This window comes from Elephantulus edwardii, unplaced genomic scaffold (genome assembly GCF_000299155.1).
Source record: "Elephantulus edwardii isolate Elephantulus edwardi_28Jun2011 unplaced genomic scaffold, EleEdw1.0 scaffold00027, whole genome shotgun sequence".
NCBI classification, from domain to species: Eukaryota; Metazoa; Chordata; class Mammalia; order Macroscelidea; family Macroscelididae; genus Elephantulus; species Elephantulus edwardii.
Window position 1 is genome coordinate 793,019 of NW_006399777.1, and position 22,506 is coordinate 815,524.

General features: G+C 48.8%; 1 protein-coding gene across 1 annotated transcript in view; it reads right to left on the bottom strand.

Annotated features, from left to right (window-relative positions):
- NEK11 (NIMA-related kinase 11) overlaps positions 1-22,506 on the bottom strand; it is a 189,685-nt gene that overhangs the window by 93,650 nt on the left and 73,529 nt on the right. The window contains exons 8-11 of the mRNA XM_006883396.1: positions 21,122-21,207; positions 17,624-17,743; positions 15,908-15,998; positions 10,055-10,169 (exon numbers count right to left, since the gene is read on the bottom strand). Coding sequence (XP_006883458.1) covers positions 10,055-10,169; positions 15,908-15,998; positions 17,624-17,743; positions 21,122-21,207 — 412 coding nt within the window. The remainder of the gene's footprint in view (positions 1-10,054; positions 10,170-15,907; positions 15,999-17,623; positions 17,744-21,121; positions 21,208-22,506) is intronic.

Genomic DNA, 22,506 nt, shown 5'->3' on the forward strand with positions numbered 1-22,506 from the left:
GAGGAGAGGAGGGCCAGCGAGGAGAGGAGGGCCAGTGAGGAGAGGAGGGCCAGCGAGGAGAGGAGGGCCGGAGAGGAGAGGAGGGCCGGAGAGGAGAGGAGGGCCGGAGAGGAGGGCCAGTGAGGAGAGGAGGGCCAGCGAGGAGAGGAGAGGAGGGCCAGTAAGGAGAGGAGGGCCGGAGAGGAGGGCCAGCAAGGAGAGGAGGGCCGGAAAGGAGGGCCAGCGAGGAGAGGAGAGGAGGGCCAGTGAGGAGAGGAGGGCCAGCGAGGAGAGGAGGGCCAGCGAGGAGAGGAGGGCCAGCGAGGAGAGGAGGGCCAGCAAGGAGAGGAGGGCCGGAGAGGAGGGCCAGTGAGGAGAGGAGAGGAGGGCCAGCAAGGAGAGGAGGGCCAGAGAGGAGAGGAGGGCCAGAGAGGTGAGGAGGGCCAGCAAGGAGAGGAGGAGAGGAGGGCCAGAGAGGAGAGGATAGCCCTCAGCAGGATGGGCCGACGTGGTGCCTACTGGAACAGACGTGAGAATGACAGATCACGAGAGCGATGCCAGACAGGGCAAGGTCTAGACACCCTGATCAAAACATTCTTCAGGGCATGCTTTTGATATGAAAGGCAGAAGCAAGGAAGTAAGTCAGAACTCCAAGGTACCATAGTGAGGGCTGTGAGGAAGGTCAGGAATCCTGAAAGGAAATGGGATGGAGGGCTGGGTCTGGAAAGCCTTCTACAGAACAGAAAAGGCAACAGTTTTCGGGCCAGGGGAAGCAAGAAACACCATGGGGAGTTTTATTGCTACTTTATATCACTCTAAAGGAACACAGATTTCAGCAACACAGAGACTGAGATAAATGCACATAGTTCAGGTCACAGCATCGTGAAGATGAAACCCACCGAGCACACTATGCAGGTCAGGCTGTCTAACAGGCAGAGCGTCTTCCACACATGCAGCCAGGTACCCCCACATAGTGGCATCAGGACCAGCTCCCTCGGCCCTAGAGCCAGGCCTCATCAACCAAGGACTGGGAATCCTAACTCAGATTACACCAATGACTGTTAACCATTTCACTTGACCTTTAATTGCTAATGAAATCCTATTCCCTCCTGACTCTTGGGTATTCTGTTGGTTTGAGCATTTCCAGTTACTTAATATGATCAATTGATGTCAATAGCTTATACTCAAGCAGGTGTTCAGAGGCTGTAAATCTGATGGGAAGAGATTGCCCATCTCTCTCCTGCGGGGGATTTTACAATTGTATTTCATTTCTGTTAGATTAAATTTAAACAACCTCAAGCACCTGTGGCTACAGAATTGGGCAGGGCAGCTCTAGGAGGCCTGTTCCCGGGGTGGTGCTCTGACGGTCAGCATCGCCTGTGAACCCACCGCCAGTGGCTGTGCAGTCCAAGTGGACCCAAGTGACCCACGTTTGTCGGAGAAGGATGCTCAACAGCTGATTTTTTTGGAGGGCATCTCTGGATGGACCTTAATCTTCTGATTATTGGTGGAGCAAGTTAACAGTTTGGTCTACCCAGAGACTGCAGGAACTTACTAGAAATGGAAAATCTGGTGGCTTCATCTGGACCTACTGAATCTGTCAATTTCTCTGGTGTAAATACTTCTACCATGCTGATTTCACCAGGTGACATCACTGAACTGGAGACTGATAAGAGGGGCATACAACGGCACAGAAAGCAGATGCCAGCCAGCCAGCCCTGGACCCCACAAGCTGTGTCACTGACAAGCCTCTGGGGGTGACTCTGATGTACACTTGAGTTTCAGAATTCCTGCCCGACACCTTCCTAAGTCAGAGTCACAGAGGGCAGAGACTCTGATGTTTGTGCATCTCCACAGTGATTCTGATATGGGCAGTTAGAAAGCCTGGCCTTGGAACACAACCAAAGAGACCTGGAAGAGCCGGGTGGCCACCTCAGTCCGCTGTGCACCCAGGGAGCCTGACCTGGTCTAGTGAGTTCATATTCAGCCCTTAACTAGGAGTCTATGTCCAGTCAGCCCTTCCTCAGAGCCGGCACTTTAAATCTACCATGTGCACAAGGACAGCATAACCCAGTCCACGAGCAACACTCAGTGCTTCACCTAGAATTCCACCCGCTTTCCAGTGAGCTCTGGTAGCCTTGTAGACAAGGAGTCGTACTGTGAACACAAAGGTAGGGGGGTGGAATTCACTAGATGTTTCTTGGGAGAAAGATGGGCAATCTCCTCTTGTGTGATTTGTTGTTGTTGTTGTTGTTGTTGTTGTTGTTAGGTGCCTTCAAGTCAAGTATGATCCCTAGTGACCCTTGAACAACAGGTCTGAACCCTGTCCTATCCTGTGCCGTCCTCACACTTCCTAACGTCAGTCCTCCTGTCAGTGTACCTGGTTGAGGGTCTTCCTCTCCTTCGCTGGCCCTCCACTCTTCCCAGCATCATGTCCCTCAAGGAGCACTCCAGCTGCACCCTCTCCAAGGCATATTTATTTGCTCTTTGGGGCCATCCCTGGAATGTTCCATGTTCTTCTCTAACACCACTCAAAGGCATCAATTTTTTCTCTGTCATCCTTATTCACTGACCAGCTCTCAGATGCATGGCACGCAATAAGAAAGACCATGGCCTGAATGAGATGTATGATTCACAGCCTCTGGAGGGTCAGCTATTAACTGACTCAGACTCCACTGCAATGAGTTAATCCAGTTAGTTATTTTTCCTACTTAAGAAAAGTAGACTAAGATTAGGATAACCTACAATCTCCTCTAATTAATTTTTATTTTAAGTAAATCTTTTTTCAAGCTTCAAAACTTACACAGAGTAGTTGGCACAATCTTGGGCATGGTCTTCTTTAATAGAACTCTCCTTTGCCAAACTCACCAGAGTTGTACTAGGAATCGAATGACAGAATGAAAAAATGTGAACCCGCATCTGAGATTACTCTAATCCATGTGTGGCCCTATGGGGGATAAACATTCATCTGAGATCAACACAGAATTTTCCTTCTCTTAGAAATCTATACAATGGAAGTACAGCCTGCTGAAATATCTTTATATTCTAACTCAAAGAGAAAACAATAGAAGGATTCCAAGTGACTTGTCTAAAACCAGGAGGTGGTCACATAAACATGAAACCTCAGACCAAGGGTAAAGAACAAACCCCAAATTCATACAACTTCCAAGCAGAGTGCTTCCTTACAATGCCTGCACACATTAGCTGGATATTTCCACAGCTGTGAAAGAGAAAACAATAGAAGGATTCCAAGTGACTTGTCTAAAACCAGGAGGTGGTCACATAAACATGAAACCTCAGACCAAGGGTAAAGAACAAACCCCAAATTCATACAACTTCCAAGCAGAGTGCTTCCTTACAATGCCTGCACACATTAGCTGGATATTTCCACGGCAAAGCCACAGCTGCATCTACCAAGCTCTATGTTTTACTCTACTGCCCTTGGCTTAAAACTGAAATGAGAATACAGTGGAAAACTCGGGTATATTCTCGCCCTTATTATGCTTCTTGGCACAAATTTCTATTCATAATGTATTTAGAGAAAACAGTGTGAGACGGAGGCTGCCACCTGATGGCTTCAGGATGGTTGGCAAAGGGCACCTTGTAAAGGAGGAGCGTCGTCTGAGATTCTACCCCTGGGGGAACACAGGGATCCTTTGCCCCTCTCAGGAAGACTTCGTGCCCTGTACTAGAGGTCCTGGCAATTTACTGCACTGCTTCTCCTCTAACCCAGGCACACATACGGGCACTTGGCACGGCTCTGAAAGCTGTCTATGCTCTTGACAAAGACCAATATTTTTTCTTGATGTTAAACTAACAGATCTGTATAGACATCATTAAGATCATAACTTGAGCAACAATGAATGAATGAAAACCCAAAATCTCTGTAAATGTTCATTAAAACTAATAAAATTTAATAAAAAAAGATCATAACTTGACAAATGGACCTAACTACCTGAATGATTGTAAATTTTTCAGAATATAAACAGTAAGGAAAATCAGAGTATGGTACATTCTAACTTGTAACTTACATACTGATGGTGCTTATGAAACACACGTATGTGTGTCTATATGTATGTGTGTGCTCAGAGAGACACAAACAGAGATTTCCTGGGTTATAAAGAGTTTAAACAAAAGTTATTGTTTATCCTCAATTCAAGGTGTTTTATGTGAACTTGAAAAAATGTCATTTACTTTGACGTGTGTGTGTGTGTGTGTGTCTGTGTGTGTGTGTGTGTACCAACAACTCGGATCTGACTGGTACAGGAGGAGATTGTCCCTCCTTCTCCAGCAGAGCATCTGGAGGATTCGAACCGTGTACCTCCGGGATTGCAGTGCAGCTTCTTGCCACTAGGCCACCAGAGTTCCCTGACACTATATCTTGTGAGAACAAAGATTGTGCCTGCTCCTGTGTAGCATCTAAGGAACTGCTCACTCAGCCTGCTGACAAATGGTACAAGTGTGGGGAAGCCAACATTCAACTCCACACCTTCCTCAAATATCTCAGTTGCTCTGGTGGTCTAGGGGCAAAGATTTGTTCTGTCAACCCAAAGGCACGAAGTTCAAACCCATTAGCTGCTCCATGGGACAAAGACAGGCAACCTCCTCCCACCTGACTGAGAGTCTCTGAAGATCCATTGTGGGCTCAGCTATGAGTTGGTTATGACTCAATCACATATAACAACCACCACTGCTTCCAGGACATTGGATTTTTATGGCACATCTATGGACATTTTTATTATTTTCACTCTGAACACCCTGAACCTAAAGTTACTGAGAATTAGAGGGAGGAAGTGCTGAACAGTAGATTTGACTACAATCTATCCACCACCCCACGCCAGAATGCTGTGACTGACCACAGGGGCATCTCTCTGCAGAGATGTGCCTCTTAGATGGCCATCCGAGAATGTGCTGAACAGCACGCATTGAGCTGAGAGCCTCCTAGTGTAGCGTGGTGGGCTCTGCTGGCGGGGATACGTGGGATTCTTCCCAATGTGCCTTCTCCTCCAGGAAATCACTGCCCTATGGCTCCTTCATAAGTGGGATTCTTTCCCCATGTGAACTCTCCTCTAGGAAATCATTGGCTCACAGCTTGTCCGTGCGTGGGATTCCTTCCTGAAGTACACTCTCCTACAGGCAATCACTGGCCCAGAACTCCTCCACACGTGGGATTCCTCCTCCACACGTGGGATTCCTCCTCCACACGTGGAATTCCTTCCCAATGTACAGTGTCCTTCAGGAAATCTCTGGCCCAGAGCGCCTCGGGGCACAGGAAGGAGTCCTCTGAGCCCTTCCTGGCTATCTCCTTCATCCTGTTTCCCTTCTCACAGACGCCGGGCATGGGTCAGTCTGCATAATCCTGCTCTAGTCCTGCTTGTCCGTCAGCAGATACTTCCCAATACCACCCTTACACTCCGTACCTTGACGTCTGCTTCCCAGGGGCCTGGCTGATACCACCTCTAAAGTGCACTTTCACATAGAGGCCCTATCAAGTCCGCTACTTTTTCTCCCTTAAAATCTTTCTTTTTATTATAGAGGATTTCCTTTTGAAGTTTGCTTCATGCTCTATGGCGAGCTCTGACGGGTCAGCCCTTTATGTCAGGAGGCGCACTGCTAACCCAAGCCTCAGCTGGGAGTCAGTTCCAAAACACTGACAAGGAGGTGGAGTCATCTTTTACAACACTAGTTTTATTATTTTTTTCATAATGTTATTTTATTATTGAGAATATACACAAGAAACATACACTAGTTCCATGGTATCTATATATACAACTCAAGCGTCCATGACTCTTTGACTTCTGCACCTATTCTCATTCTCCTTTCCTGAGCTGTCTGGTTATGACTAAGAGGTGTATATTCCATGGATAATTTTGGCTTTGATGTATACATGGACAGGGAGCAGTGGCGGCCTAGTGGATAGAGAGCTGTGCTGCTAATCCAAAGGCGAGTGGTTTGAATCCACCAGCTCTTCCTGTTTTCAATGTGCTCTCATATAGATAGCTGGTGGAAAAGTTTCCTTTTTACTCATTTTTAACAGTTAGACTAACTGTTGTTTAATTTTAGTAAGACTCTAGGGGCTATTTCTTGTTTACTACAGCCTAACTCAGATGAAATATAAAAGCTATGTCTGCTTTTAGAAAACATGCCGGGCCAAATGTAAAAGCACTCTCATGGGTTTCAGCTGGTGGATTCAAACCACTCGCCTTTGGATTGGCAGCACAACTCGCTGCCCACTCCGCCATCAGTGCTCCCTATCCATGTATACAGTAGAGCCAAAATTGCCTAAGTGATATACACTTCTTAGTCATAACCGAACTCCCTCAGGCATTAGGGCTTTTGTTCATAGAGTCACCATGAGTCATGCTTGCCTCAATGGCAATCAGCAACAACAACATCATCTGCTCAGGGATCAAGGTACGAAGAACGAGGACAGAAGGACTAATAGACACAAGAATTACAGGAGATTTCTAGTTTGATATCCCCCCACCCCGCACTAGCTTATGCTCTTTTGAACTTACTATGAAATTTGGGGGGAAAGGGAAAGATAATGATAAATTCTGAAAAAAAAATCTTTCCTTACCTGACTGAAATGGTCAAGGAAAAGGGAATGTCCACTGTACTAGGATAAAGAGATGGCTCTCAAAGGCATTTGAGTGTCTGAAGCCAAGAGAACATGGGATCAGAGTGAAGGTGATGCTCACTGGTCACTTGTAAAGATCCAAATTTGTTTACAATCATCTCCATAGAAACCTCCAAGATTCTTCCAGGTGGTGATAGGCTTGGTGGTGAATGATGTCACAAAGGAGGCAGTTTAAAGTTGATGTCAAAACTGCATCAGTTGGGGAACCTGGTTGCTGGGCAACAGATCACTGAGTACAATAACAGACTTTAGGAGAAGCAAGCCACACTCAGGTGAGAGACTTTCTCCCAGAGAAGGTGTACTGAGGTGCAAGAGGGAGCTTCCTGTGACACCAAGGAGAGAAACTCCATCAGTGGGGAACCTGGTCACTGGGCCACTCATCAAGCACCAAGGAATTGCACTGACTTTCTGAGAGGCAGGCCTGTCTCAGGTGAGATTCCTGGAGAGCTGAGCTGCAGAGCAGAGAGGACCTGAAGAATTTTAGGAAAGGTGAACTTCCTCATTGCACAGCACCAGAAAGGACCTCAATAGAGTGAGTTGCCCTCCCCCATACAGAGAATACTTTAAGTCTAAAACTAACCAATATTTTCATAAATATAGTTATCAACAACCTATGCACACATAACAGAAACAGCCTAGCACATACCAATTAAAAACTTTACATAATGTCAAATGAATGGAAATCCAAAATCTCTGAAAATGTTCATTAAAATTAATAAAATTTTAAAAAATTAAACAAAAGTACAATAAAAAAATTTATATAATATCAAGAAAGCAGCAAGCAACCTCAAACATTGTTAAAAAAAAGACTTCTCCTAAAAAAAAAACCAAACACCAAAAAGCCAACAAAAAACAGAACATATTGAATATTGTAGACCCAGTGAATACCCCAGAGCCAGGAAGACAGAAGAAAAATATCAATGTGATATTATATAGACAGTTACTGGAGAAGGTACAAATGGTGGAGGAAAGAATTGAAGCCATAAATGATGTGAATATTGCAGATACAGAGAGCCAAAAGAAATTTATATACATGGAGGAACATGTACAACTACTGAAGTGATAGAAGAATATAATCTATAAGTAAAGAGGTATAAGAATCTAAAAAATCATCGCAAGACAGAATTAAGTCAACACGGTACTGGAAAGAAGAGAAATGCATGAAATATTAAGAATGAAATGCAATCCAGAATATTAAAACCAAAATGGCAGAAGTTTCTAGCATGCTGGAGGGACAAAAAAAGCAGAAGAGGTTGAACAGAGAGTCAATGAATTGGAAGACAAGAATCTCAATGAGAAGATACTAAAAGAAAAAAAAAGGAAATGGAAGGAAAATTAAGAAAACATTAGAATCATGTGGGTGAACATCAAAAGGAAAACATATATGATTGGAATTCCACAACAGGAGAGGGGCAGGAAAGTAGAGACACTAGAGAAAACTTACCAGGTATCATGAAAAATGAGTAAATCCACATGCAAGAAGCTAGGTGAACCCCAAACAGACTAGACTCCAAAAGAAATACATCAAGACAGAGTATAGTCAAATGATCCAAAATAAAAGAATTCTAAAAGCAGCAAGAGAAAACAGTCACCTACAAAAGAGAACCAGAATTTAGATTAAGTGCTGATTTCTCCACAGAAACCATGCAAGCAAGAAGACAATGGGATGGGCTATACAGAAGGCTGAAAGAAAACAACTGCTAGCTAAGGATCCTGTACCCAGCAAAGCTGCACCCATCATACATGAAGGAGAAATTAGGTCATTTGTAGACAAGCAAAAACTTAAAAGAATTAGTGAAAACAAGGCCAACTCTACAAGATATATTAAGGAACTCCTCTGTATTGAAAAGTCAGTTGGGCCTTAGGGCCGCATTGGGAAGAACATTCTTCTTAGTGCTACACTACTGGTCAGCTTGCTGTACTGAGATAATTTGTGGTTGCTGTGATGCTGAATGCTTTGCCATTGATGTGTCAAATGCCCTAATAGTTATCCATGGTGGACAGTATTTGGTGGAGCTCCCAGATTAAGACAGGCTTAGAAGCAGGCTTGGCATCCACTTCCTAAGCAATACACCTTTGGAAGTTCTATGAACTTAAAGAAACGATGATAGTTATAGAACAGAGTTCAGACCTTTTGTTCATAGGGTCGTTATGAGTCATGTTCAACTTGACAGCACTTAACAACCACCACCACCACCTAGGGTCAACTGGTATTCAACAAGGAAACAAAACATAACAAATAGGGAAATAACAACCTCTTCAACAAATGCTGCTGGCAAAATTGGACTGCTACCTGCAGAAATCTGAAGCAGGATCCACATCTCACACCACACACACACAAAATCAACTTAAGATGGATCAGAGACCTGGGGAAAGCCCAAAACCATAAAGACCGTAAAAGACAAAACGGAACCAAGCTTAAAAAGCCTAGTCTAAGATATAAGAAGCCTGGTTCACCAACACTCTACACGACAGGACGAAACCTGCTGACGTGCTATCTAGCTGAACCACTCCCGCACCTCACTGTGGACCAGATTGTTTGATTAATTTTTAGAATTGCATTACCAGGCTTCTCTTCTTAGTCTGTCTTATCCAGAAGTTCTGTGTAAACCAGTCTACTTTACAGCAACATGCAAGCCTCCAGCGACAGATGGGCCACGTTCCAATGAGGGACGTCAGGCAGAAGCGAGGCAGGTCACCAGTTGAGCACGGAGAGCTCTGCCTCTGAACCCACACACGCTGTGAAGTGCCGGGACTGGAGTGTAAAAGCCCAAACCCACATTCTCAACCTCTGGGTTATTACATGCCTCACCTGTTTGGGTGGCAGCTCTGAGCACTCCCTGTCAACTTTCGCAATGATTATATATTTTGATTTGCTAATTTTCCAAAGCCTGGCTTTACTTCTATAAATTTATAGGAGTGACTGAAAGGGTCTAGTGAAGCAGCCACACAAGTGTGTCAGGACATCCACGGTCACTGTGCTTTGTCAATTCATGACCCACACATTGTCGTCAAGTCAGAACCGACTCCTACCTGACCCTGCAGCAGGCTGTCAAAGGGTCACTGAATGGGGGTGGACTGCCCATCTTTCTCCTGGGGAGCAGCTGGTGGATTTGAACCTAGAGAGAGGCACTGCCTTTGGGTGGACCACACCATCACGGATCCATATTTTGTCAAAGTCAAGTCAAGCTCACTTAACCCAAGCAGAAGAGACCTTTTACCCGATAGGAGCTTTCAGCTCAGCTTCACTACTACAATAAAAGACGAGAGGGCAGACCGAGAGGGCAGACAAACGCCGTGGCTTCTCCACTCCCCATGCTGATAACAGCTCAGCTCTGGCCAAGTGACGGCAGTCGGCCACACGCAGCAGCCAGAATGAGCCACCCCAGACCCGCAGGCATCAGTGGTGCCTTCACAACACAAATACACTCGTACCCCGCTCTCCAAGGTCAGCTCCAGGGGCCTCTCCATGGGACACCGCTTCCACGGCGTTCAGGGATGGAGTGAGCTGGGGTTCCACTGGGTCATGTGATGCTGGCACACCAAACTCCTGGTCGGATGTAAATGCCACTCGTGAGAAGCAGAGAGGAGGAAACAGCCCTCCGCAAAGGAAATGATAGTCTAAGAAAGTCAGCTGGAAACTGGCCTCCTAGATCCTCTCCAATAAACAGGAAGATGATGATGTTAGAGGTCGTCCAGTCGAGAACGACTCATAGCAACTCCATGAGCATATACCTGAATCCACTCCTGTCTTTGGACCATACTCACTATCTCTGCTGAATCCACTCCTGTCCCCTGGGCCATCCCCACTATCTCCGCTGAATCCACTCCTGTCCTGAGCGATTCCCACTATCTCCACTGAATCCACTCCTCTCCCCCAGACCATCCCCACTCCTGTCCTGGGCCATCCTCACTATCTGTGAAACACTCGAGCCCATTTCTGCAGTCACCATGTCCATTTATCTCGATGGGGGTCTTTATCTCTTTTGATGACCCTCTACCCTTCCAAGCACAATATCCTTTTCAAAGAAAAGCCCCTCCTAGCAACATGTCCAAAGTATGAGAGACAAATAGTTATCCTTGCCTCCAAGGAGCACTCCAACTGCTAAAATGAAAAGTGGCAGCCTAGGACCAGGTCTAGGGTAAAGCAAGCCAAAGAACTGAACTGGTGCAAAATCTAAGGTGGCTTTAAGAGGAGCACCTCCTTAAATGAGGCCCTCAGAGGAAACGCTGTTGGCTGCCATGCTCAGCTTACGTAGCTCAAAAGGTACTAGACTGGGTAGCTTCAAATTCTCTTCTAGTTTTAGACGTTTTAGAAGAGTGAAGTGGAGGGGAGGGAGTGGGCAGGGAGAAAACTGCGACAATGAATGACTGGAAACCCTAAGTCTCTGTAAACTTTCATTAAAATTAATAAAAATCAAAGAATACAGGTAAAAAACCAAAGAAGTCCTACAATAACAAGAATTAAAATTTCCTAGAAGTGCTGAAAGAATTTGTATTAATAAAAGAACAAGTTAAACTTTTCACAGTACATCAACAGGTGGTTGTTGTTGTGTACGGTGGAGTCAGAACTGAGCCGTAGCTGGCCCTCTACTGGGTATTCAGAGGCAGTTCACTGCACAGGAGGAGACTGCCCATCTGTCCTCACGGAGCAGCTGGTGGATTTGAACCCTGTACCTAGGGGTTGGCAGTACACCACCAAGTCACCAACTCTGTTGCTTTGCTCTGTCCTTGTAGGGCATGTGTGTGTAGGAAGCTGAGTTAGGTGTGTTTCTTGCTAACTGGCTTTCTTTGGCAACGACTCCAAGAGCAGCTGTTTATTTAAAGCGGAGCGAAAAGTTCAAACTACTCTCAAACGAAACCGTACAGCAGAGCACAGCGCCGTGGTAAAGGACTCATCGCGCAGTGTGAGGACCCTGTGCGAGCAGGTATTCTTTTTAAGAACTCTCCTTTCTGTACTATTCAGTAACTGTTTAACGAGAGACGATCGTCCCAAGTTCCAAAGACTTACTGAGGTGGTGCAGAGAACTCAGAACAGTGTCAGAAATGTGCCTTTATGCGTCTTTTAGTTATTATATGAAAATAAGTATCGGGACCTTCAGTTAACTTTGTGTTTCTGTGGTTGTCTGTGAAGAGTACAGATGGGATTATCCTACTGGCTTCTCTTAGAAGGGGGGGCACTTTATTTGCTCTTGGCCCTGTCATCATTTCATGACTTCATGTAAGGAGACCTGTGTCCTTCTCACAGAAGCCCAGTCACGGTCCCGCACGGCTGGACCTGACACGGGGTAAAAGGGAGCCAGAGCCTGCTTTGTGCCTTATGGAGCTGACTTGGGTTTTGTTCCTGCCACCCTTTAAAGAAATGGCCCCAAACGTGACTCTGATTCGCCTCTCAAGGTCCTTTAAGAAGTCTAACACAAATTCAGATAAGCAGGAAAAGCCGGCCCAACTGACAGGCCCTGTCAGTTAAGGTCTGGAAAGGAGAGCGTGGCCACTCCTACCCGTGTCAAGAACCCTTAGAGCGTGTTTCAGAGGTGACACAGCGAGTGCAGGCCCTCCCCCAGGGCTGACTGTCTCCTATAATAGCTTGTGAAATCCAAAGCTGCTTGCTTCCACACTTGGCAGGACATTCAATCCTGACCAGCACGCGCGATGGAGCACCGTCCTCTTCACCTTCCTCCTCCCATCTCCCATCTCATCATTCCAGAAGCTCCCTTCTAGTTCCGCCACCTTTTCCATTCAGCGATGCCCTTCCTGAGGTGTGCATGGCCCCCAGGCCCTCTGACAAGTGCTCTGCCTCCCGTCTCCCCTGCTCGGTTCTCCAACCATCATTAAACCTGCCCCGCTCTGGGTGGGAGTGGATTAAACTTGCCTTTCTTCCATCTGGTCTCCTTGCTTCCTCCTCTCCCTGGGGTGAAGAAGAAAGCCACCTCTCAGCTGCCTCCTCCTCCTCTTCTGTCCCTGAGAGGAGCCTTTTATCCTGAAGAGACAAGGAAGTTTGCTCACTAGCAGCATTCCTGCAAGAGGGAGTGGCTGCTTTCCAGAGCCCGGTGTCTGTGATGGGACCCAGGGACCCCCAGCATCAGGACCACCAGGGAGCTACACAGGAAAGCTGCATGGTGGTCGCTTCCCCGGGCCAAGTGTGTTAACATGTGCACATTAATAAGGTCTGCAGGCAATTCGGGTGGTACACTGAAGTTTGACAAGCACTGCTGGACACCGTGAGAGTTTAGAAGAGGACTGATCCTGGATCTGGAAGTCAAGGGTTTCCTAAAGAGAAGGGCCAGTGCAAACAGGAAAGGGGATGCCAACAGTGAGACTCCTGGGGGTGTCAGATCCCAGAGCCCTGCCCCAAAAGGGGAAAAGGTCTAGGGGAACGAGCAGCCTGGCCTGTGGAACTGGTACAGCAACAGAGGGCATCATCTTAGCCAGGACAGCACCCTCCCTAGAGAGGGCATCGCAGGGCACCAATATTGCTCATCAACACGCAACTTCAGAAAATAAGCTTCCAGCAAGCCAGGCCCAGAGATGTGGTGACACCCACTCTCCCAGAGTAAAGAATGCACCCAGACCCTTGGCCAAGACAGCAGCAGACGTGGCCCCTACTGACCCCTTTGCTCCCTGTTGACGGAACTGAGAAGACCTGGTGGAAATTGCAACCTGGGAGCTGGTGACATTCACAGTCTCTGTGAGCTGGGCCAGGACTCTATTTGTCCAGCTCCCATGTTCCAAGGAATCTCATGTGGCTGACAAAGGGTCTCAGTCTTATTTCGTGTCCAAAAGGGTCCTGATTTATAGGAGAGGCAAGACCACCTACATATACTTACGTCCACCTGGAGGAATTAGAGCAAGGGTCACTCTGGTGGGGAACATGGCTGGTCAGCTCAGGGGAGAAGACAATGTCACAAGTCAGAACCTCAGGACCCTGAGAGTGATTGGAAACGTGGAGAAAAGGTGCCCAGTTTGAGGGAACTCGGGCCCTTCCACACACAGGTGGCACCAACACCCTTCTCAGAACTGGGATGAGAGCTAAGATCTGAGATCTGAGATTCTGCGCTCAGCCCCTGTCCTAAGAGGCAGCCACTTCTCTACTCACCACGGTCACATGGGCAGGACTGGTCCTGCGCCCCTCGTCTCTGGGGCCTGGAACACAGCCTGCAACTGGCCTCACATCATAGGGAAGGAAGCAAGAGGAAGAAAGGGGCCAGCACCGAGCGTGCACTGCCCGCGTCACCACATTATCTGCTAAAGCGTGAGTGAGCAGAGAAGCTCTGAAGGCCAGCCGAGGCTGGGCGCCCTGACTGCTCCAACTTCAGAGTTCAGAACTCCACAACAGGCACAGCCCTGAATGATTAAACAGACTACTGGCAGCTTCCTCCTCTCAGAGGGGGCAGAAAACAAGTATTCTAAGACAGCGTGATGGAATACGAGGTCTGTAGGGGGCTCCTGCTCATCCCAGAGCTTGGTGGCTGTACTCTGGCAGAACCACACGCCCAGGCTGGGAGGAGGCAGAGAGGTACCCCTACAGCACCAGAGGGATTACCGTTCCTGAGAAAGGCAAAGGTCCAACACATGAACAAGAATGAGAGTTCACCATGAACTTGAACCCTTCCAAGTCACTTTGGCCAAAACTGCCATGAAATTGGTGTCTATCATCTGTAAAGGACCCTGAATCAAGGCTGTTTGAGACATCAAAGCCTGTCCAGCGGCCTGTGGGGGTATTTCCAATGAGTAAACAACAGTTTTAATTTGCTCAGCTCCACAATCAACACTCTTGGTAACTAACAGCAGGCAGGAAATCAAGAGATGAATTGCATTGGGAAAGTCAGCTGTCGGGGACCTCTCCAGAGAACTGAAGAGCAATGACATGTGTGCCTCATCCAGGCCATGGTCTTTGCAATCACTTGTTATGAGTCAGAGAGCAGGACAATGACTAGGGATGATAGAGAATTGACACCTTTGAGCTGTGGTGTTGGAGAAGAGTGCTGAATACACCATGGACTGCTAGGAGAACAAACAGGTTCATCCTGGAGCGGTGAAGCCAGGCTGCTCCTTGGAGGTAAGGATTCTGCAGCTTTGTCTGACCTACTTTGGGCACGTTGCAAGGAGGGACTGGTCCTTGGAGAGGGACATCATGTCTGGAAGGGTAGAGGGACAGAGCAAGAGAGGAAGACCCTTGACCAGATGGATTGATTCAGTGATTGGGGGGATGGGGTGGGTGTGTTATAGACAGTGAGGTTGGGTCAGCATAGAGCAGTGTTTAGGGCTCGTGTTTATAGGGTCGCTATGAGTCACAAGTGACTCGACGGCACATAACAACAACAAAGAAAACAGAATTTGTTCTTGAAGAGTTTAGGATGCTAAAGAACTCATTTCACAAGGATTTACAACCTTATTAGTGATTGGACATCTAAGAGCGTTTGGCAAGGTCTGAACTGGGCTATTAGAACCATAAACCCCTGGGTGGCAGACACAACTATGTTGCCGCCTAGCAGCCTAGATGTCCAACAAGCTGGATGGACACAGTGACTTCCCCAAGGAGTATGACAGACACTGTGAGGGTGGTGACTGCAGCACGAGGCTCACAGGGCAGCTGTGAGCCACAGTGGACTCAAGGGAGCCCACCAGCAGCTGCTCACCACCACCCGCCCGAAGGCGGCAGCGCGACCTGTCCGTCCGTCTGTCCGAGAGCACCAAGGGAGGTCCACTCTCGTGCAAAGGCCGTAGTTAGGACCTGAGAGCAGCGGTACTTCCTCAAGCCAAGGGCTAACGTGAGCGTGACTCAACGGCAACGGAGCTCGCTCATTTTCCTGGGGTTGTGTGCACGTGTGTGTATCACAATGCACAAGATATGGCAGGAAACAGAAAAGAATAAAAAATAAGGTGCTCAAAAAAAGGAAAAATGGGCGTGAAAGACAACGATGATAGCATGAATGGAATTCAAGCTGTGTACACATAACTGTTCTAGAGATGAAGTTTCGTGTGTCCACTGTTGATCAGTGATAATGAAGTTGTACTGTTCACAGCAGGCAGCTCACTGATGTTTGGATTTCTAGATGCAGACGATTTGGTAAGAACTGTTACCAACCGGGGCCTTAGGTTCTGGAACAAAGTCTGGAAGATGCTGCCCAGAAGTGGGCAAGGCTGGGCTGCCTTCTTGTTCCTTCCTTGTCCTTATTCCTATCCACCTGGTAGGAAGGTGGGCAGGGAGATGGACTCCTTTACAACACGGATATAAACAGATTAAAGCACAAAGAGGTCCTCTGTCAAAACTCAAAGGGTACTTACACAGAGCCCGTCAACACTTGGCTGCTGGAATTTCCAGGATCGCATCTCCAGCATTCGTTTGCTACTTTCATATTTTTCTTCTGTAATCTTTCTGAAAATCCAAAATAAATGTAGAAAAACAGCTAGTTTCCTAAAACTATAAAGAAATAATACAATTAAGTCTGAGCCCTGTTTCTGCAGGCAAACTGGGGTGTTTGGAAGCCAAGGCAATGGGTCAGCCCTTCAACAAGGTGCATACTATGCTGTACCCCTTTCATCCAGTTTAAACCACAGAAGGTGACCTGGTTCTTTATTCATCATTCAATCCAGTGCTGCTGAGTTCACTGGAACTCACAGGGACCCTCCATCAGGTTTACACAGCTGTAAATCTGTACAAGAGGAAGATGCACCTGTCTTTATCCACGCGAGAGAGAACGTCTAGGATGCACCCATCTCTCTCCCACGCTAGCTGAGGGCTCTGACCCGCTGACCACTTGGCTAGCAGCTCCACACATCCCACACCACAGAGCTCCTTCCCTACTCATCATTGAACAGCCCCTCAAACCACCACCAAGTCGATTCCCCCTACAGTGACTCGGCAGGGTTTCTTAGGGCTGTGAATCTGAACAGGAGGAGACTGTCCTGTGGAACCATGGTAGATCTGAAGCACTAGGGACAGCCAGCCTTTTGGTGAGCAGTACAGCACGGCATGGACTACGCTCCTCTATTCACCACGAGAACACTGCGTGCAGCTGAAGTAGAAGACAGTGCTGATTCCAGAACGTGACGACTGGGGGGACGGGGCCTCAACGTCTGACATGACACCTCACATGCCCAGGAACCAGGTAACTGTCTATGGATGGCTGTTACTCTCAGGTGCCATCAAGTTGAGTACGACTCAACAAGGGATCTGGATCCTGTTCCATCCTGTGCTGTCCTCATCATCTATGACACACTGGAGTCCGTTGCTGTGGTCACTGTTCAATTCATCCCGTCAAATCCATTGATATTTCTTAACCCCATACAGAAACCAGAGCCTTTTCAATCTATTTACCTATTACCTCTTCTACCCTATTTCCCCAAATGCACTTAGCATTGTGAGTCTGGATCTGTGCAGAGAATCCCACTGTCCTAACACCAGTTACACAACTAATTCCCTTTACTAGGACTAGTACAACGCTGAATCCTGTGACGTGGAGGTTAAACGCATCCCAAATAGCCAACTCTTTTGAATGATGATACCACTCTGTCATCTCTAACATCAACTGGGAGAAAGATGAGACAATCTCCTCATGTGAAAATCACAGTGGTGGGAACTGAAGGGTGTGTCACTATGGAAACCCAATGGCCTCACTATGGAAACCCAATGGTGGTCACTATGGAAACCCAATGGTGGGACACTATGGAAACCCAATGGTGGTCGCTATGGAAACCCAATGTGACCCCTCTTTGCAGATACACACAGGAGGTGGCAGCACCATTGCATCTGCAGACAGGTTACTCGCACCAGCGGTAGCCCCCACCTGTGGTCAGCCTCCCCTCCACACAAGACTGGGGGCCCGGCAGCACTGCGTCTCGTGCCCAACAACCTTCTAGAGCTCGGTAAGCTGGTGCCCAGTGAACAAGCAAACGAATCATTAAATGCATGCTTGAGCTCATTTTGATTTCTGGGCTTGGTTTTTGTTTAGCGCCCTGGGAAGAGGCCTGCGTCAGGATGCCAGGTGTATGGGCCCTTACTTGAGCTTCCTGGACGTCCCGCCAGCAGCTTGGAGCCTCGGAAGGCGCATCTTCTCCCTCGGTGTCATTTCCTGTACCTCGGACAGCGCCCGCAGAGTCTGCAGGTGGGCCTTTGTTGTCCTGTAAATCATACGGACTCCTGCATGCAGCCCACCCGGCCATGCTCAAGAATGCCCCAATCACTTGTACAAGAGCTCTGGGACTGTGCGCTGGGAAGGGGACATCTCGAGGACAGGGGGGACAGGCAAAAATACCAATACCCTGGTAAGTGACGAGCCAGTCAGGATGCCAGCAACCAGCAAAATCTTTCAATTAGGTTTTCTGTTTAAAAGCAAATTACATACTTTCCAAATTTCTGCTTATTTTATTGCCTGTGACCGGTGCTCAAAAAATAACATCAGGTAATTTAGGAACTTGGCAATTACGCTGTAAGTTGGATGGCAGAGTAATTCAACCAGCGGGTGAGGACACAGAACTTGGATGCGGGCAGGAAGGGTGGGATGCCATGCCCATCCAGCTCGGCTCAGGACCTGGAGAAGTTTCTCCATGGCTCTGAGCCTCAGTTTCTTGTCCACAGAAGAACAGGCTGTCCACCGAGTTAGGGAACACGTCAACAGTGTGAGACACAGGAACCGTTCAAATTGGTGGGACTGCCGGGAAATTCCACAGGTTTTCTCTCCTTAACGTCAAACCTCAGTGGGTAGTTTTATGGTAAGAGAGGGTAGTGGTTAATTGTTCAGGCTGGTAATTCCAGGTTATGTGTCTGTATGTAGGTTACATACTTGCTCTGTGACCATGGGGTTATGGGAGGGAATTATAAACCTCACAGGCTGCTTTGGGTTTAAATGTGTTAATTCAGGTAAAGCGCTAATAAAAGAGAATTCTATAGTATCATGATCCAAACTAACGTCAGCCAAATTGTTACTTAAAGACTGCTTGGCAGGAAAAAGGGGCAATCTCCTCCAGCCCGGCTACAGCCTCTGAAAAGGCCGCTGGAGGCTCAGCGGGGAGTCAGTCCGACTCCTTGGCAATGCGCTTGAGTCGTGAGTTCTTCTGTAGTTCAGGACCTGTGCACAGAAACGGACAGGGGGGACCACGTTCACATTCCCACAGCATCTCCTCCTAGAGATCCGGGTAGGTCCAGGCTGCGGCTGCCTTCCAATGCCAAGCGGCCCCTTTGAATCGCCAGGGGACAATTACAATGACCATCATCTGCAGTTCTCGTCCCTCTGGGATCCTGTCCAGGCAGCCAGGAGCTCTGCGGGTTTCAGGAACACACACGCCTTATTTGAGAAGAACAAACAGATCTCTTCAAAGATGGAGGCTTAGACCTTGAAAACAGCAGAGTGACCACGTGAAACTCATACTGCACAATAGGAAGCGGGCTGGCTCCAAGCATCGGGGTTCTGGCCCGCTGCTAACCATAAAACCACCCCGGTGTGGAGCGAGGTTACAGTCTGTCCTGTGCTTTTATAAGACGGCCACTCTCTCACATCTCAAGTTAATGGAATGAAAGAAGTCATTCTGGGCTGTCTTCAAACTGTAGTTAGCAACCCAAGAAAAGTAGGTAATTGGAAGCTGACCTTACAATGTACCCTGCGGCAATGGGCTGTGTATTTTCAGGTCAGGAGGTACACGTCCTGTCCGGCTGAATTCGGTCCCGAAGGCTGAGCCTGAGATCTGTCTAATATTAATTGCTCCCCCCAGGGCCCCACCTAGAACTTCACAGGTCCGCTCTCCAGGTTATCAAAGCTTAATGGCCAGCTTACAGTTGGCCGGGGCTCTGGGAGGAAAACAAGCCACAGTGTCTGCTTGTCCCAACAAGTCTCTCACCCAACCCTGTGGTCATCAAGGTGACAGGCAGGCCCAGCCTTCATGGACAGATTTCCCACAGGACGGTGGGCTCATTAGTGGGGCCTTCTGCAGAAGTGGACGTGGGCATGATGGGACATGACCTTACTGTCGCCAGGAAGACAAAGGGCAGCTCGTGGGAGGCAGGGGTCATGCCTCTGACACAGTAAAGGGCACGCACAGGGGCGTGGAGAGAGGAGACCCACCATTTCTCTGGTGAGCCGTCTTCTCCAGCGCTTGGACACAGAACGAAGGAGTGCAGAGAAGGGAGGTGTCAAGGACTCGCTCTCCATTTAACTGATTCATGTAACCTCTTTCTTCCAGAAGCCTAGAGACCCTGGACTACTTTCTGGGAATCGTTTTCTTTTCTTCCATAGTAGGGTATGAGGAGGGCAAGATGAGTGTCACAGCACCATGGCCAGAATTCAGACCGCAGCCTGACAGCGACACACCTCAGTGACTGCTGGGGGACAGTCATCGGTCCAACGTTAAGGGTAACCAGCAGCCACTCTCGCCATAAGCAAGCTCAGAGAAGAGGCGCTTTCCTCTAATTCGTAGGCCGTGATTAGTGTAAAAGAGACACATGTAATTTATACACAAGGTGGCAAAGCTCAGAGTCTGCGGCAAGTGTCATCTCAGGGGGAGGCACCAGCCGGGCTGTCCACCATGACTAGTCCCCTCACTCAGGGGTGACTGGGTGGAAGCCCTGCACTGTGGAGACCCAGGTGCCTCCCTGGCTTTTGTCTGAACTTCTGAGGGCCAGGACCGAGCCGCACCTTTCTAACACAATGAGTTTGGGGGTGTAAATTCATAGTCATCCTCTAAAGAGCCTGGCCCTGCGTGGGCCTTCAGGTAAGTCAGACTTCTCCCCAGGATGCGAACTGGTTTTCTAAGCTCGAGAAGCCCCTGGAAAGGGGGTCAGAGGGGGGCTCTCAAGTCTTGGCAATCAGCCTCCTGCGGGCTCCTGTTCTTGCCCCATCACCCTACACAGCTCGTGGGATGCAACTGCCACTCTCACTGGCTGTCTTCAAGAGAAAATCCAGCAAGTCACGGACTGGGGCTGTGTGGGCGGTGCGGCCCTGCAGCTGTGCAGTGCACAGTCCGGACTACCGTCCACAGAGCTTCTCAAAGGAGCATCTCTGTGCGTCTGCAGGTTACAATGCAGCCTGTTTAATAAGGCGGGGGCATCAAGCCAGGAAGTAATGGGGCTCTTTACGACACGCACGCTTCCTAATTCTTACGTGAAGGGATGCATCTCTCACGAAGGGTCATCTGGATGTCTTTGCTGCAGCTGTCACAGGCCTCCACAATACCGTTTTGAACGATGCTCTGCCAGGTGCTGGTGCACGTGGGAGAGTTCTTTAGACTGAACACGGAAGGCTCGCGAGCACAGAGATCCCATGTTTCAGAGGGTCGGTTCTCTCGACCCCCAGAGGCAGCCATGGGGGGACCCTGCACATCCACACGCTGCAGGTTGGTTTAAACTTTTACAGCTTCAATTTGCTACCTCCTGGGGCAAAGGGCTTTAGTACTTAAAGTCACTAAAGCTCCTTAATTTCTTGGCAAGGCTTAAAGTGAATCCAGGACACTTCCTGTAGTCGGCTTAGTGCTTGCTAACAGATTTTTAAAAACAAAGCAGTTACTTACACAGCATTAATTACACGAGCAGCTTCCTTCTGACAATTCAAATTCTTGTCTTCCACGGACATTTCTGAATATCTGCACATCAGGCGCTGAAAAACAGAACCATCAGGCTGACACCCCAAGGCTCCTCACCAGGACTGGCAGGGTGGCTGGAAACTAAGAATAAGACAAGGACTTTCCTCTTATGAAAGGTCACATAAAGTGACACAGCAGCTTCTATGACAGGGTCCCGCTGGGTCAGATGTCCTCCCAACTGTCCAGCTTCCCCGTGCACTGGGTGCCTTCCACAAAGTCAGGGGGCAGGCCTTCTCCCGGCTCAGAGAACACGACCTCGGTGTCTAAGGCCAGGGGTGGGGAGAGAGGCACCGGCCTCAGGAACAACATTCAAACCAGAAGCCAGGATACGCGATGTCTTAACTCAGTGTTATTAAACATCCCAACAGAGGCCCGGCCACAGATCCAAGCTTTTGAAGACGGCTCCAGCCTTGTCCGTGCACAGCCCTGTCTCGGCCGCTTCCTCATCTCTGTCCTGCTGGGTCCTCTAACTGGCAATCTGTCATTCACAGTGGATTGCTGGGATCTGTTTTCGTTCCTTAAAGACAGAGTCCTAAAGGGACTCAGACTGCCTTGCCTGCCTCTGTGTGCCCCGTGTTCTCCGTTTTGTATGCAGGGCGGGTAACTGCCTTGCTTCCCTCTAGCTGGAGCGTGGAAGCCCACAGTCCCTCTGGTGCGTTTTCACAAGGCCCAGCACCTGGGCCTCAGGGTTCCTGGCCAGCACACAGGGAGGGCTGGTGGCCTAGCACCTTGTTGTCCTGCCAACCAGAAGGCCGGCTGTGTGCAGCAGTTCAAACCCACTGGCAGCTCCGAGGGAGGGCGGGCAATTTCTGTGGCCAAGGGTTCCAGTCTTGGCAGCCTGACCCAGGGTCACCGAGCCAGGGCCCGTGACCGATGGCTGAGGGCTGGCTTCTGGGAAGTCCCAGGAACTCAGCCTCTACCCTGACTCTCCTTCAGTTTCCTCCTCCCTGCCTCACTCACCTCCCACGGGAGAACACTCCAGCACAAGGCCCCTCCTGGGTCCCACACGCTCAGGTTCCAGGTCCGTGCACTGGCCCTTCCCGGTGTTTCGGTTGCGTGGTTCCTCCCGTGGCTGGCTGGTCCCTGCTGTCTCAGGGGCGTTTCCGCAGGCTCCTCCTGGCCCACCGAGAGCCCTCCCTCTCCTGATGTTTTACATTACCTCGTGCCTGCGAGTGTGTGCATGTGTGTCTGACTGATGGCGGCCTGTGTCTGCTGGCTGCTCAGTTACCAGGTGAGCAGACACTGCCGGGCCTTCTCCCTGCACCCATTCAGGAGCCCTGGGGGGTCCTCCCTGCACCCATTCAGGAGCCCTG